This window comes from Colossoma macropomum, unplaced genomic scaffold (genome assembly GCF_904425465.1).
Source record: "Colossoma macropomum unplaced genomic scaffold, Colossoma_macropomum, whole genome shotgun sequence".
Lineage (NCBI taxonomy): Eukaryota > Metazoa > Chordata > Actinopteri > Characiformes > Serrasalmidae > Colossoma > Colossoma macropomum.
Window position 1 is genome coordinate 482,670 of NW_023494794.1, and position 15,676 is coordinate 498,345.

The window sequence follows — 15,676 nt, forward strand, 5'->3', positions numbered from 1 at the left end:
TTTCATGTACTGTAGCTCTTCTTTGTATTCACATATTGACATATAAATAAATAGATCATCAAATAAAGAAATAAAGAAATACTTCAATAACGATATATAGATATCGGCTCTGTTAATACTGATTCCTTTGTGAGCTTGATGTGTAAAAACCCATCAAGGTAACTACAATAACTGAAAATATGTTCTCTCTTTAGATTCTGGCTTCTTCTGATAGACCCTGAACTTATTCTTTAAACTCTTATACTATTCCTCATTATAACATTATGAACTCTGTATTAAAAACAGCATCTGTCAGTGAACTATTCATTGAAACCCACGTCTACATATAACAACGATACGAAATATCTTTCCTTCAAAGCAGCGCCAAAGTATAATTTTCTGCAGTTCCTCCATTCCGTGATCTGCAATTCATCACACACACACACACACACACACACACACATGCTCGCACACTTTGCCAGCAGCATCTTTCTGAGACCTTTAAAGACGGAAATGGTGAAACCTACAAATAAACCTCCGCATTTACATTCGTTTGAATCAAGCCAAAAAGCCCCAGTGTCTGCCATGAGTATTAAGAGTCTGTCCTTTTAAAAAAAAAGTCTTCCCCCTCAGCCAGAGCGAAAGATGGCACTAACCTCTTCATGAAAATCCAGACACACAAACACAGAGAACTGCAGTCAGCAATGCAGGATCTTCATGAAAGCCTTGCGGAACTCCACGTTGAAGGTGGTGTAAATGATGGGGTTTACGGCGCTGTTCACGTAGCCGAGCCACGTGAAGGCGTTGTACATTTCCAGAGGCACGTAGCAGCTTGTGCAGTGAGTCTTCAAGATGTGAGTGATGAAGAAGGGCAGCCAGCATATAATGAAAACACCTGAAAGAAAGATGCTAATGGTCACGATTCCTGCCGTGAGGGAATAGGGCTCAAACTGATGTGTTTGTGGTGCGCGGTCCATTTGCCATGCACTTATGGTTGCAGTGCTTGGTCTTGGATGGGATATTTTATAGGCAGAAAAGGGCTCAATCGAAGCTTTGCCTATAGGGATTGGATGGCTACTGGTTTTCATGATACACTGCTGTATAAAACCTATTCATACCGTTTTATCACCCGAATGCTAACTTGCTAACAATAGTTATGACACAAAAGTGAGTTTATTTATATCACATAATTATACATTCACAAGAGCCTCGTTCTGCATACTGATCGGTAGCAAAAAATAACTGGCAAGATTGGTGACAGTTGGGTGACTTGTGAGCAGTTGCTTAGCTGCCTACCATAAACAGGACAAGCATAAATAAAAGACTTAACTGAGTACTATTGCTCTTTTTAAGGTTACGATGGAAGTAAATATGAGGACAACACATTTTACATCTACAATCTAAACAGTAAACAGCAGTAGTGCTGGTAATAATTTCAGATTTGTATTATAGTTGGTTGAACATGAGAAGCTCAATAAAAAGTTTACAAATACAATAGCTGTGCTGAAATTATTTGAATGTGTAATAGGGCTTTTTAAGAAGTCACAGTTATTGACAAGAATAACAAGGCATGGTGTAATTTATCTTCTTTACATTTTTACTAGGTTTCATCATTTCATGCAGACCTGAAGCTGTCAAATGTAAATGTAAATGTAATTCATTGCATAACTCACTTTGTGGCTAATTATAACAAAAGTAATAAAGTGGCTACAAAGGATTAAACATTTTCTGAATAGTTTAACAATATCGCAATAATATTGAAAATTTTGGTCCCTTTGGTCATATCATTAAAGGAAATTTTCATACTGTCTCATCCCAACTCACCTAGAACGATGGCTAACATCTGTGTGGCCTTCTTCTCTTTGTGCTGGGACATCTTCCTCTTGCTCATGGTCTTAGTGACGGTGGTGCGGGTTTTGCCATTGGGTAAGGCCTGCGTTTCGAAGGGTTTGGCCTCTTTGGGGGTCTGGGCATCCTTGGCATGGCCGTTCTTCCCGTCGCTGTTGGGCTGCCATTCCTCGTGCGAAGGTGAGGCGTGGCTGGGGCTCTGGCTGGCCAGAAGGTTTCCTGCTGAGGTGGCTGCCAGCTTCATTTTCTCTGGAGGACTGGTGCTGGCCACCAGACCCATTTCTACACCACCGCCCTGCTGGACCACCTCTTTTATCAGCAACTGCTAGTGGAGATGTGAACAGAGAGCACACTTACCTACACTTACAACTCATCTACACCAGAAGTAGTCTCTACAACAATGCTTATTCAAAACAAGCAGGCTTTCAGCATTTCCCTTCCAGGACGATATGCAACTTATGGTACTCCACAAAAAAAATATTCACTTTGAAAAGGTCTTGACAGCCAAACAAGACACACCATTATCAGAAATATATAGTATATGCATGTGGAAAAGCTGATAGAAGCAGACTTACTGTTTTCTTGTTTTTGGCAGGCAAACTCCCATTGGTTTTAACGATAACTGTGCAGAGTTTCACGTCCTCCGGGTGAGTGCACTTCTCCTGAGGCAAGGACAGGAACAAAAGACTTCAACGTGTGTTTGATATTATGGAGAACATTTGCAGGAAGCCACAGAGATTATTAGCCCTAAACCAAGTGCCCTTTGCTAACGGCCAGACCAAGTACTTCCGCTGAACCATCAAATTTCCTCCAAAAAATACTTTCTGCAGCATGCATCTACTGCCTGAGATAACAACACTCACTGGCCACTGTAAGAGAGCATGAGAGAGAGAGAGAGAGAAAGTTTGCTTGGAATTTAATTGGATGAAATGTACCACGAAAAATCTCAAACCTTTCAAACCAGCCAAAAAGAAAAAAAAAAACAGTAAGTCACATAAACTCATTGATCCAGAAAGGCAATTATAAAACAGATGGCTCAATCAATAAGTAAAATGTGCAAAGGTTAGGTCAATCTGATCATGAAAAGTTCTCTTCTGCAATGAGGCAAACAGAATATTAAAAAAAAACAGCTAATTGTACATCTAGCCTTCTATTAAGTGAACACACTGGTCTCCATCTCACTTTTATTGCTTCTCATGCGCAATCCCTTACTAGCCTTTAGGGAGCAAACCACTAAACCAACTGGATGCGATGCTCAAGGGACTTGTGTTAATTTCACTCTCCTGGCCTTGTTTCTTTTATCCCTGTATTTTCCCTCTTTAAAAAAGAGAGACCTAGTACATGTCCTTAATCCCTGTTCAGAATATAAAGGAATGGTGTTAAACAATGTGCCGGGGAGGGAAATTGTCTGTAATTGTTGATGTGGTGGCATTTCCCGCCCTTAATGGCTGTACTTTCAAAGCCGTCCATTGGGTAATGCATATTCAGTGTGCGCTAAGACAAAGACCTCATAAACAAATAACGAACACACAGGGGAGGCGTTAAAACAAGAGCATCCAAACACAACAACGGCCTTTATGATGAGCTCTAACTTACAGAACACATGGCCCATCTATCTATTAGGCTCAATCAAGCACTGTGTTCATCACAACTAAAGACCTTGAGCTGTTCTTGACCACAGAAATGCCTCTACGGGTTAGTGCAGCCTTTCTACAGTACTGTGCAAATGTCAGAGACACACCAACATATACTAAGAGGCTTTTGTGTAATTTTCTCTTAATTATATGATTCCAGCTTTTGTTTCTGACTCTGAAAAATGAATATGTTGTGCTTAGTGCTGATTTGAAAGGACATTAAATAAATCAAAGGCCAGTCTCTGAATTTTGCACAGTACTGTATATGCCCAAGCATGCTAGATTCACTTTTTCAGATCTGTTTTTTCAGTGCTGATTAATCTTTGCTACTTTGGAAAGAAACACTTCATATTCTTATACTTTCTTTTATCAGAGAAAAATGAAGATGTAAATTCTTCAAAAATTAAAACATTATATCACAAGCATACATGACGGGTAAGTCAGCAGGCAGTAAATGGAATGACAGTGACTGAAATTGACACTTAGCCTGTTCCTGGGTTTGATACCAATCCAACCTTATAACAGAACTGACTGGCTCAAACACTTTAACGAGGACAGACATCCCTCTATTGAACTTGTAATGAGGTACTCACAGTAATTAGGATGATATCATTGGGGTTCAGCATTTCCAAAAATAAATGTCACTTAGTTTTAGATAAATACATCTTTTTGGGGGAGATTTTTTAAATTCAAAATGTAACATAACCTCATAAAGTAAATCATACAGAAGCATCACATTCACACACGTGGTACCACATAAGTAAGTCTATTTGACATTATTTAATAACTCTTTAAGGTTTAGCATGACGGTAATTGGTGGATGTGAGCTTCTAGCACTGCTATTAACGTTGACCTCATAATTACAGTGCAAAACTCGAGAAGCAAACTCCAGACACCAAAACATGTCTTGGCTGATCATCTACAGTTGGGCTAAGGGCCAAAAATTGTGTTAATCTGTCTTTCAGCCAAACCATCACTCTGTGAAAGAAGCCAACTTTTCCTCACTCAAGTGTCTAAAAACCAACTTCTACCAAAATCCCTCCTGGTAATCTTTCTTGGCGTTAGCTACAGTTGCTGAAATAATTAATCTGAGCAGCTGTTCCCCAGGTTTTCGGGCAGTGCATGGCCTCTTTCTGACAGCCTTCTGATAGCATGTACTGCATGGATGATAGATGGGTATTTCCTCATGAGCGGTGTGTTCACCTTGAGCGGAGGCTGGGGCTCAGCATCAGCCTTCTGGCAGCTACGCTTGGTGTTGACCCGTTTCCGACGCTTACGCAGCACCACGTAGATCTGCACATAGACGAGGAGCGTGATGATGAAGGGTACGTAAAAGGACATTATGGAGGAGTAGACCACAAAGGCCGGGTTGGCGATCTCACACACAGCATCGTCACGTGTTGCTGGGAAAAAAGACGTGTTTGCATTAGGGATGTATACATTTATATGTATGTAAGTTTTGTGTTTTCATTATATCAGGTGATGTTCAACGTTCGAAGCCGTTGTAAAATCCACAATATATGCACACCTATGACCACCTCACAACAACCGAATTGAATATGCCACGGCACAAAGAAAACCCTTGTGCTGTTAATGGAATAATCTTCGACTCTAATGCTGCTTGCATGAACCATCAATTATACTGATGAAGCAAGGAAAAACTGAGGGGCTGGCATCTTATGCTCTTAACTGGAACTAGGCTGGTCAGATAGCTAGCTAACAAGCTAGGTTCATTATTATTACAGGCTTGAATTAAAGTACTTATGGTATGATTAAGTGTAAAATGGCAGTAAAAAAAGTGTAAAAAATGTCACTTGAATGGATTACATGCTTAAAATGTTCAAATCAAACCCAGATTGAATCCCAAATGGCTCCAGATTCCCTAAACAGTGTGCTAGCTAGGTATGAAAGTTTAGAAATTCTAGCCTCTACATTCAAATAGTGCATCATTTTTGAAGTAGTAATTTTCATCAATACTCTGTTTTCATATTTTAAGTAGCACCATGCCAGATAGCTCTAGTGTTAACTCATTAGCCTTACATTAATTTTAGTCAAAGACTGCTTATTTTTTTCAGGGTTGTTGTTTTTTTCTTTTCCTGTGGTTAACCGAAAATCCATTCATTAATTCTTATGGATGCTCAAATCTAATTCAAAATTAGTCAGAATTCACATACCTGATTTTCAGTTATACACTGCTGACTTTTAAAACTGCCTACTAAAGACAAGAAACATGTCTCACTGCTGCAAATGGATAATATCCATCTATGTCACCTCTATGTCAGGCGAAAAATTTTTCGTGCTTAGTGTAGCTGATACTGGTGCATTGAAATATGCCTTGATACTGACTTTTCATGTCAGATGAGGACATCTATAGTTTATAGCAACACCTCGTATATAAAAAATTGAGAATTAATATTTTATTTCTTGTAATTGTGATAACAGTGTACTCCAGTGAACAAATCAGGCCATTAGTTGTCCTGCATGTTGTGCAGCTGTTAGAATTTGAATGGAGAGCATTGTGGAGATCAACTGGCGAGAAAGAACAACAGCTGTTTCCATAATTACCTGTGTTGTTTAACCCAAACAGCAGGGGGCAGGAGATGGCGAAGGAGAGAACCCAAACCACCGAGATCATTACAGTTACGCGCCGCTTCGAGCTGTACCGCGTGTTGTACAACATCGGCATGGCAACAGCTGTGTACCTGCAGGAGCAATCCAGTGGAGAGAGGAAGAGAGAGAGAGAGAGAGAGAGAGAGAGAGAGAGAGAGAGAGAGAGAGATGCAAGCACATAAGAGGATATTATTACATATTACGTAATAAATTGTATATGTCACCACTATCATTATGAACATGATGATGACGATCATCATCATTATCATCATCATCATCTTCGCCAACAGTGGCTTTGTTCATATGTTTTCTTCATGCAATAGACTAAAATGCTCTGAATAGCTACAGAGAACACAAATTCATACAGTAAGACCTTTGCAAGGCGCCTAAAATCACTTGCTGTTTTAATGGACTGTCCACAAAACCTTTATAGTACAAAATGACACTTTTAATGTACTCAGTGAGCTGAGACACTCTCTCTCTCTCTCTCTCTCTCTCTCTCTCTGTCTCTCTCTCTCTCTCTCTCTCAAGTAAAATCTCATCGATCCACAATATGCACAGTCATTTCTCAGTCCTCTCTGGATTGATGGCAATTTCACAGGAGACCTACCTGTCAATACTAATAGCACACAGATTAAGGATGCTGGCTGTGCACATCATGACGTCCAGTGTGACAAAGATGTCACAGTGGATTCTACTGAAGCGCCACTCTCCCACAACCTGCAGCACACACAGACTGGAAATAGTTAAAATGCAGGAGAGAATAAGACACTTCAGAACATTTTTAATGAACCATAAGTATAGAAATACAAACAGTAAATGTTATGAGAGCTCATGAAGCAGTGTTTGAATCAGACCTTCTGTTAGTCTATTAGCCTTATAAACAGTTTTTTGAAAATCTTGACTAAGCAAAAAGACAAAATGCAAAAATGTTACACTTGATGTGCTGTTTGAGATACATACTATATAATATTTTCAAAATAAAAATTATATACACCCTTTAAAAAGATGGTTCTTCAAGGGTTCTTTAGTAGAGATGTCAAGCTCGTAACAATAGAAGAACCATTTTTGGTGCTACATAGAACCATATACAACACATTCTCCAACACTTGAAGAACTGTCTTTTGTGCATCACTTCAGTAGTATAATGTTTGTGAAATACTTCATTGTATCTGACAATTAAACCAATTTAAAGTTTAGATAGAAAGATAGATGTTTCTATTATCTTACATTTTACTATAAAATCCAACAAAATAAATGTACAATATTTAAAACAAAAGTAGTGCTATGTAGTGTCCCAATCTAATGATCCAGGGAAAGCTAATGTGTTAGCCCCAAGAGAACACACTAGCCACAATCTAGCATACTAATCACAATACAAGGTTGCAATACTATAAGATATGACACACTGTATTGTTACTTCCCTAATGGATTTTCTATAAAAAGAAATATGAAAGTAAATGATATAAGTTCAAAAGAAAAGCTCACTTCAAAATATAATATAAATATTTCTACGAAGGCATCACTCCAAAAAACTGTTTTATGGCACCTTTACTTTTTAGAGTGTGTTTGCTGAGTGTTCCCTCTGCGGGCACATTTTTCAGATGTAAGCTGCTTATTTGAAATTGACACAGCAGATCTACAACAGGATGAAGAATGCTTAATGTTCAGGCAGGGCAGTAAGAATTTGCTTGTGTACAGCTTCTCAGTTTTTCATTACATTTTGAACTCGCTGTCTGATGACAAAGCAATGGAGTCTGGCAAGTAAGAGAAGCACAACTGTTGCAGAAACACAGCGTAAACAAGTGCCAAAGTTAAGACATTGTGACAGCACCTCGAGTTTCAGTTCATAGCACCTATATGGCAGGAAAAACTTTCCAAAACAAAAACACCCTTGCATTCTCTCTCACACACTTCAAACAATCCGATTCCTTGTGTCATATGAACCTGTCAACGTCTGCCATAGTCCTACAGGTATTGCACTACTGAAAGAAGTCTCTCAAACTGACAGCCACCTGTCCAGAAGACTGGCTTTGTGTTGTTCCGTATCACTTTTCTGTACTATCAAAGGAGTGTATGCCATCTTACAGACACTTACCGTTCATGCAGCATTCTGCTCTGTCTGATGCATTGAATACACTGCAGGAAGACTACATGCTAATGCTTTTGGAACACTTGTTTGAGTTGTACACTCTTACAATGGAGTTCTTTATGGATTCCTTAGTAAAGGCAACGGATCCACAGTATTGTGCAAAAACGCTTTATTTATTTAATTTCCAATTGTTGAAAGTTATCCATCAGGAAAAAAGCAGAAAAGCTTTAACATAAAAAAATATATTACCCCAGTATTGCTCACTCCTCTTCCGCTTGTTTGAAATACAATAAAGGCATCATCAAATATCAGTTTAATACTGATACTGAGATCATTCTGATGTCATTGTACATCTTTAATTATCAGTAGTATTACTATTATTAGTATTATTATTCCACTATTTTCAGACGTTACGAGACTAAGGTGGCAACCTTTTTGGCTCCTGTATGATTTTACTAAGAGGTTTCCTTTTGCTGACCATGCCAAGATTTTATTAGTCTTTCCCAGGACCTTTCAGCAACCCGCCTGGAGGTTATTATTGCTCAGGAATGGCAGAAGCAACCCAATGTCATGTACTAAAGAATGCCGTTTAAGTGTCTTGCTGTGCCTCATCTTGTAGGCTTGGAATCTAAGCTTGGAAGTTAAGTTTGGCTTAATTTTAATGGACACCCAAAAGAAAAGTGTACTCATTTTATCCACTACAATTTGAAACATCTACCACATATTCTGATGGCGGTTTGTAGCAGTTTTCTTCACCAAACATCAGAAGAAATAGGAGAGCAAGAGGAGGTCATGATCAATAAGAGAGGAACATTAGTGGCACACAGTCACAATTTACAACGCTACATTTCTACATTCCCTACATTTTCCACTAATTGCCCTTGTTGGTATCTTGCCTAAGAGACAGAAACTTTCGAAGTACAGTGTCTCCTTAGGAGCCATCAGTCCACAGCACCCCCTGGTGGATCCACCAACACCATGTCCAGCAACAATCAGACTTCTCCCACCAACAGCATGCAAGCCCAAACATGATGTGATTCAATGCACTGGCAGTGAACAGCAGGACAGGATGGTGACTGGCATGATGTGAAGTTACTAGGAGATACAAGACATGCTGGGATGTGCTGCAATTGTTAAAATACCATAATTACTGTGCCAAGTCAGCTGAAATGGTTGATCAAAAATCAATGAGAGTCAATGAAAATTTAGAAAGACTGACCTGACTGCCCCTAGTTATTTTTCTTTACATGTGTTCATGCAACTCAGTTTATAGTCTGTAAACAACTTCTAAATCAAGACCAATTCCTTCTTGTCTTCTCACTCTCGGATTGCCAAATCAATGTGAGGGGAAGACTATCAGAGCACTTACCATCCATTATTTAAACATTAAAAAAAAAAAACAGCACAGCTTCCTTTGGCAAGCCAGTAGCCTGGCATATTGCCTGTGACCTCTAGAGCCACCAAGGATAAACTATCTAAACACAGATTCCAGAAGTACTGCGGAAGAGATTTGCTAGATGGAAAAGAACCATTATTACTATGTTCTGTCTAATTCAGTGGTTTCTGATCCCAGTTATCCCTTCACACTCACGCCAGACATTTGCAGTTTGCGTCTTGTTGAGAAATAAGCATGACGAAGGCAGGACCAGACAACTGACTATGAAAAAAGTCCTACAACTTGGCAAAATACACAGTGACTTAGAATTTTGGCTGTGGCAAGCAATATTGTGGTGAAATTGTCCAAGTTGGTTGCTGTTAAGCAGGCTAGCAATCATAAAGAGTAAGGCACAAAATTATTAGTAATGTTAATAGCCTAGTCACATCGTATTTCACCTCATAACTTTAGTTCAAAACCAGCAAGTTCATGAAGAGTTAATCAGCTAATACCTAGTCTCACATGTACACAGCGCATCTGATCTATTACAGAACTATCAGGGCTTGTTTCCTACAGGTTTGTTTTGGTTGTAGCTCCATTTCCACCCTTAAACATCATGCATAAGCAACAATGTATGTATTATTTTGTGTGACAATCAAATCGATGATTGTTGATACACAGTGTGATAAATTCACTAAATAACATTGAAGATTTTATTGTATTAAATGTATACTGATAGAATGTAAAAGGAACCTGAGCTTCTTGTTTATCTGTGCTGTTGTTTCTGCAGTGCTTCCTATATGCTATAGCTGTGCTTTGTACTATCTGCTACTAGGTGCCACCCTCTGGTGCCGTGTAGAGCTTCTCATCTCGTCTTTCTATGCTTCCTTCTTTGAACTAAACAGATAAGAATCTCTGAGCCATGGTGAGTCAGCTGTTTTTCATTTGCACTAGTAGAGTGTCTGTGTAAGACTGAGCCTGGTGGATTATAGAGTTCAGGCATTTCATGGTCCTGCAATATGAGAATGTATGACTTTATAAAGAAGCTCATATGCATATAAAATCTTTATTTACTACTCGATTTTTTAAAATTTGATGATTATTCAAACTTTTAAAAATGTCCAGTCATGACAGACCTTTCCTAGAACCCAAAACAGCTGCTCAGTTACAGCAAGTCCTTATGTTTTCCCAGAACTTGAGGCTCACTCGAGTGCTTGTTTACTTTTGACAGAAAGGTTGACCAATGCTCATAGACAGGACGTGGAGCATCATTAAGCATCTCGGCTGTCGCCTTGGCTCCACCTCTTCTGTTTATGACTTTACCATTGATTAAAACTCCTTCCTCATCTTGACACCCTTGTTTGCTATCAGGGAGACAATGAATGTCCTGTTATTCAAATCAGCACTTTATCTGTATCTATATCAAGAATGAAGAATTCTGGATCGGACGTTTAAATATGTACATGAAAGAAACATTCTGAGTCGGATTAGCAAGGTTCGCAGAGGCTCCATGGCAACAGTGGCGTAACACAGGTGGTCCGCTCCATGAAATGTAGCCAAACAATGCCAAACCAGCATGAACTTGAGGATGAGTCAGCTGTTTCTCATTTGCACTAGCAAGGTGTCTGTGGGCTTTAGTAAATGAGGCAGCCAAAATAGTTTCCCACTCCAACAGTAACATCGGCTAAGCACACACAAAGAAAACACTGCTTACCTGCAGCTCTAGGTGTTCTCAAAAATTTGAATTTCAATTAGCCCGTTGGCTGTTATATGATGTGATTTCAATTAGGTGCCAAAGGCAAGGGCATCTTTACAATGTAATGACGGCCCTGAGTCATACTATGCTTCATTGTATCATAATTATGGATGAGCAACAAGCACTAAAGAGAAGAAGACAATAATTGAATACCTTACAGTGATAACAAAATCCCATATTTTTGCATGGACTACTGCAGATTTCGTTGTGGTTTCATCGTTCAACACCCACAGCCCCAAACACGGGCTCAGACAAGCAGAAAAAAACATGTCAGCATCGCTTCAAGAAATGACTGTGCTAGTTACCAGCTCCCATACAAAAGATGTCACTTCCCTTGTGCAAAAAAGTTTGCATTATAAATGGTTGTCTTGGCTGTTGGGGTTTATAATTAAAAGATGGCTTACATTGGATGACTGACTCAGCACCAAAGTCACTGGCAAGACAAGTGGAATGTCATATCACAAGGAATGGTCTGTCACACAGACTTCTGAGATGTGACGGTAGAAAAAAATATTTGAATAAATATCCCCTTGTGTCATCCAGCACCTTGGGCTCTTGCTCAATGTCCTAAAAAGTAAATAGAAAAGCTTCATGTGCACCACTTCCTCAACTGCAATCTCCTGGCTTCATTTAGGGATGGGAATGGAAGGAAAATTTCTTACAATGATTATGAATATCAGTGACCAAAATGAATTTTTTTTATTATTATCATGGTATTGTTAAAATGCATTGAAAATGTTTGAAAAGCACTACTGATTGTTGAAAAGCACTACCTGAAATTGTTTCTGGTGCTGTATTTATAGACTATGGTTGATTTTGGTATTACGCATATCCTACATTTTTCTTGTATTTTATTTTTTCTTGAAGTCCACTTTAGATGTTTGTGTGGTTTTATCCATCAAAAAAGCCATAATTGATTTTTAATTGACCATTTTTCAACCTCTCTTTATCCTTTAAAATTAAACAGGCTGTTTTTGTTATTGTGCCTTTACGACTGATAAATGTAATTGAACTCCTTTCTGGATGTATGAAATATGCTGGTTTCATGACATCACAAAAGCAATAAATTCATAATGTGCTGCAGCTTAGTGTCCATATACACCGATCAAGCATAACATTATGACCACCTCCTTGTTTCTACACTCATTGTCCATTTTATCAGCTCCACTTACTATATAGGTGCACTTTGTAGTTCTGCAATTACAGACTGTAGTCCATCTGTTTCTCTGCATGCTTTGTTAGCCCCCTTTTGCCCTGTTCTTCAGTGGTCAGGACCCCCATGGACCCTCACAGAGCAGGTACCGTTTGGGTGGTGGATCATTCTCTGCACTGCAGTAACACTGATGTGGTGATGGTGTGTTAGTGTGCGTTGTGCTGGTATGAGTGGATCAGACACAGCAGTACTGCTGGAGTTTTTAAACACTGTGTCCACTCACTGTCCACTCTTTTAGACACTCCTACCTTGTCAGTTCACCTTGTAGATGTAAACGATAGCTCATCTGCTGCTGCACAGTTTGTGTTGGTCATCAGCGGTCACAGGGCGCTGCCCACAGGATGCTGTTGGTTGGATATTTTTGGTTGGTGGACTATTCTCAGTCCAGCAGTGACACTGAGGTGTTTAAAAACTCCAGCAGCACTGCTGCGTCTGATCCACTCAGACCAGCGCAACACACACTAACACACCACCACCACGTCAGTGTTACTGCAGTGCTAAGAATGATCCACCACCCAAATAGTACCTGCTCTGTGAGGGTCCATGGGGGTCCTGACCACTGAAGAACAGGGTAAAAGGGGGCTAACAAAGTATGCAGAGAAACAGATGGACTACAGTCTGTAATTGTAGAACTACAAAGTGCACCTATATAGTAAGTGGAGCTGATAAAATGGACAATGAGCGTAGAAACAAGGAGGTGGTCATACTGTTATGCCTGATTGGTGTATGGAACTGTAGAGTTGGATTTTAACAACTTTTTTAACAATGTTTAAATCCAATAGGAAACTCCTTTATTGAAAAAAATGGTTTTCCATTATATGAGTAGAACAGATTACACATGTAAAGTACATATGGTGTAAGTTAATCATACAAGATTATTGGAATTACCCAAATTTTCAGCACTATGTGCATTGTGAAAAATATTATTCGAGTAGACGCCAAGAGCTGATGAGCAGATATCCTGTTAAAAATATCCTGAGAAAAGGTAAAAAAAAAAAAAACAGCCAAAAATAAAAGGTGTTTCAGCTGAAATGAATGTAGGGCTGGATCTGGAGGCTTACTTTTTAGGGGGTAGTGCTGGTGTTAAGAAGCTTAAAAAAACGCAGCACAATAATTTAGCTGCAAGCAGAGGCCACCCTAGTTGTTGCATGCCATGAGGATGAAACTTAGAATGCAGAGCGAACCCAAGAGCAGTTTTTGCCATCTGAAGTGGCCCGAGGTGCCCGAAGCCATTATCCAGTCCTTTTGCATGACACAGCGGTGACCCTTAGAGGGTGTGCCACAGGGGTGTAGACACTCATTCATGCATTTTCTTTTCAACTGCACCATGCCTCTATCTGTTTCACTTGACCTACACTGAACACAAAGTCAATTGTGTCTAGCCACAGGACTTTTGAGGAAAAAAACTGGAAATGTCAGCAGAAAGACTCCCCTTTGATTTTAAACCATGATATGGAGGCTCATGTAAGTTTCATGGAGCAGCTGTGCCAGTACACATTTAGGCTTTAAAAAGCTGAGAGTCCGGAGCAGCCCTGAAATCTGATGAAAACCACTCGATATGAACATTCAAGGGAGAGAACTTTTAGGTCTTGAACCACAGAAGACAGGCTGTCTTGTGTGTGGTTAAACCAAATGCATTAAGACATCTCTTCCATTTTTCAAGGTGGTTTTTCATCGCTCTTTCCTCCACTATGAGCAATTAGAGAATTCCAAGAGTATGTGGCTTTTAAGATACAGGTTATGTTTCAGCTTAGCCACTGTTATTTATCTCCGAGTGTGTTCATAAAAGCTCTTCTATGTAATGGTTTTCACTCACGTCTAAGAGCTCCTTTCATCGGCCATCTCCGTCGCCATCTTCACCATCCTACTATAGTAATATTCTCTCTTAGCTTAAGATCACACTTACAGGGATTTTTAGACAGACATTCAATTTTGATTTTCGTTCACATACCTGACGCTCATCTGTCGCTTCCTTCAAAGTTTAAATTACAAGTTGTCTCATCGGACCGGATTGTTCTGCTTTGATTTGAACCACACTGATATACTCAAATTGACAGTACTGCAAACAGTTCCATGGAAAGGGAAAAAGCGATACACGTTTGGAAAGAGAAATCTGATCTGAACATCTCCCCTTTCTGTCTAAATGCAACTTTACCAGCAGTGCTTCACCATTCACCCTCAGATTACAGCATACATCGGAAGTAGGCTGTGATAGCACTGAGCAAAACCTGGATCACAACTGACCTCAAACAATTCTAAAGTGTTGAAAGGTTTCTTTTTAAAATCACAATTCAAAAATGTGTCATGATCGGCAAAAGAGAAGTCAACAAGGAAATTAGCCACCCACTGCACTCTTTCATAACTTTATTTTCATCAGGCCGGAGATACAGAACACTAGTGTGTTGTACCTTCAGCCGTATCAGCCCTTAACAAGCTACCCCGCTGAAACTGATATTCTGAAGCTGCTCTCAAAGGAGCTAACTGATATGTAGACGTCATGTGTTTAAATGTGCTTTATAGATGGAGCTTGTTGCCTGTACTTTATGTTTATTTCGACAGTGTTTATACAAATGTATGTCATTTTCTAATGTCTGATCTAGTATGTCCAATCAAAACAATGTAAGAATGGCACAGTCTGTGAAAAACAAATATCAAGAACCTAATCTAAAAAATCTAACCTAATCTTAATGACTTAGCAAGCTCACTGCTTTAGCATTCCAGCCTAAAATTAGCATTTAATATGACATCTGTCATGATATGCAATATTGTGCAGCAGAGCATTACATCCCTAAGCCTCATGAGTTTGACAGAATTCATAATTTTGTATCCTTTTTGTGTCTTTGTCCAATAATGTTCTCTCACTACTACTGATGATAACAGAATCCTCTTATTCACACAATTGTGTGGAAAAAATCTATGGTAAAAGATTCAGACAAACTAAGCTGCTGCTAACACTGAAGTGGGGGCAAACGGTACAGGCACTACAATACTACTACTTCTACAGATAATAATGTCAATAATAATAATAATAATAATAATAATAATAACAGCAACAGTTTTTCAACACTACAATACCCAGCATGCATTAAGCAAACATGCAATCACTGGGAATCCTCTTATGTCAATAATAAAAACCCTGACTGCTAGCATAACCACTAATGTAGAGGCC

The 15,676-nt window shown here is 39.2% G+C and overlaps 1 protein-coding gene across 1 annotated transcript in view; it reads right to left on the reverse strand.

Annotated features, from left to right (window-relative positions):
- Positions 1–677: 677 nt before the first annotated feature.
- drd2b (dopamine receptor D2b) overlaps positions 678–15,676 on the reverse strand; it is a 43,324-nt gene continuing 28,325 nt past the window's right edge. Inside the window, exons 3-8 of the mRNA XM_036580894.1 lie at positions 6,682–6,791; positions 6,027–6,163; positions 4,665–4,864; positions 2,399–2,489; positions 1,804–2,136; positions 678–874 (exon numbers count right to left, since the gene is read on the reverse strand). Coding sequence (XP_036436787.1) covers positions 678–874; positions 1,804–2,136; positions 2,399–2,489; positions 4,665–4,864; positions 6,027–6,163; positions 6,682–6,791 — 1,068 coding nt within the window. The remainder of the gene's footprint in view (positions 875–1,803; positions 2,137–2,398; positions 2,490–4,664; positions 4,865–6,026; positions 6,164–6,681; positions 6,792–15,676) is intronic.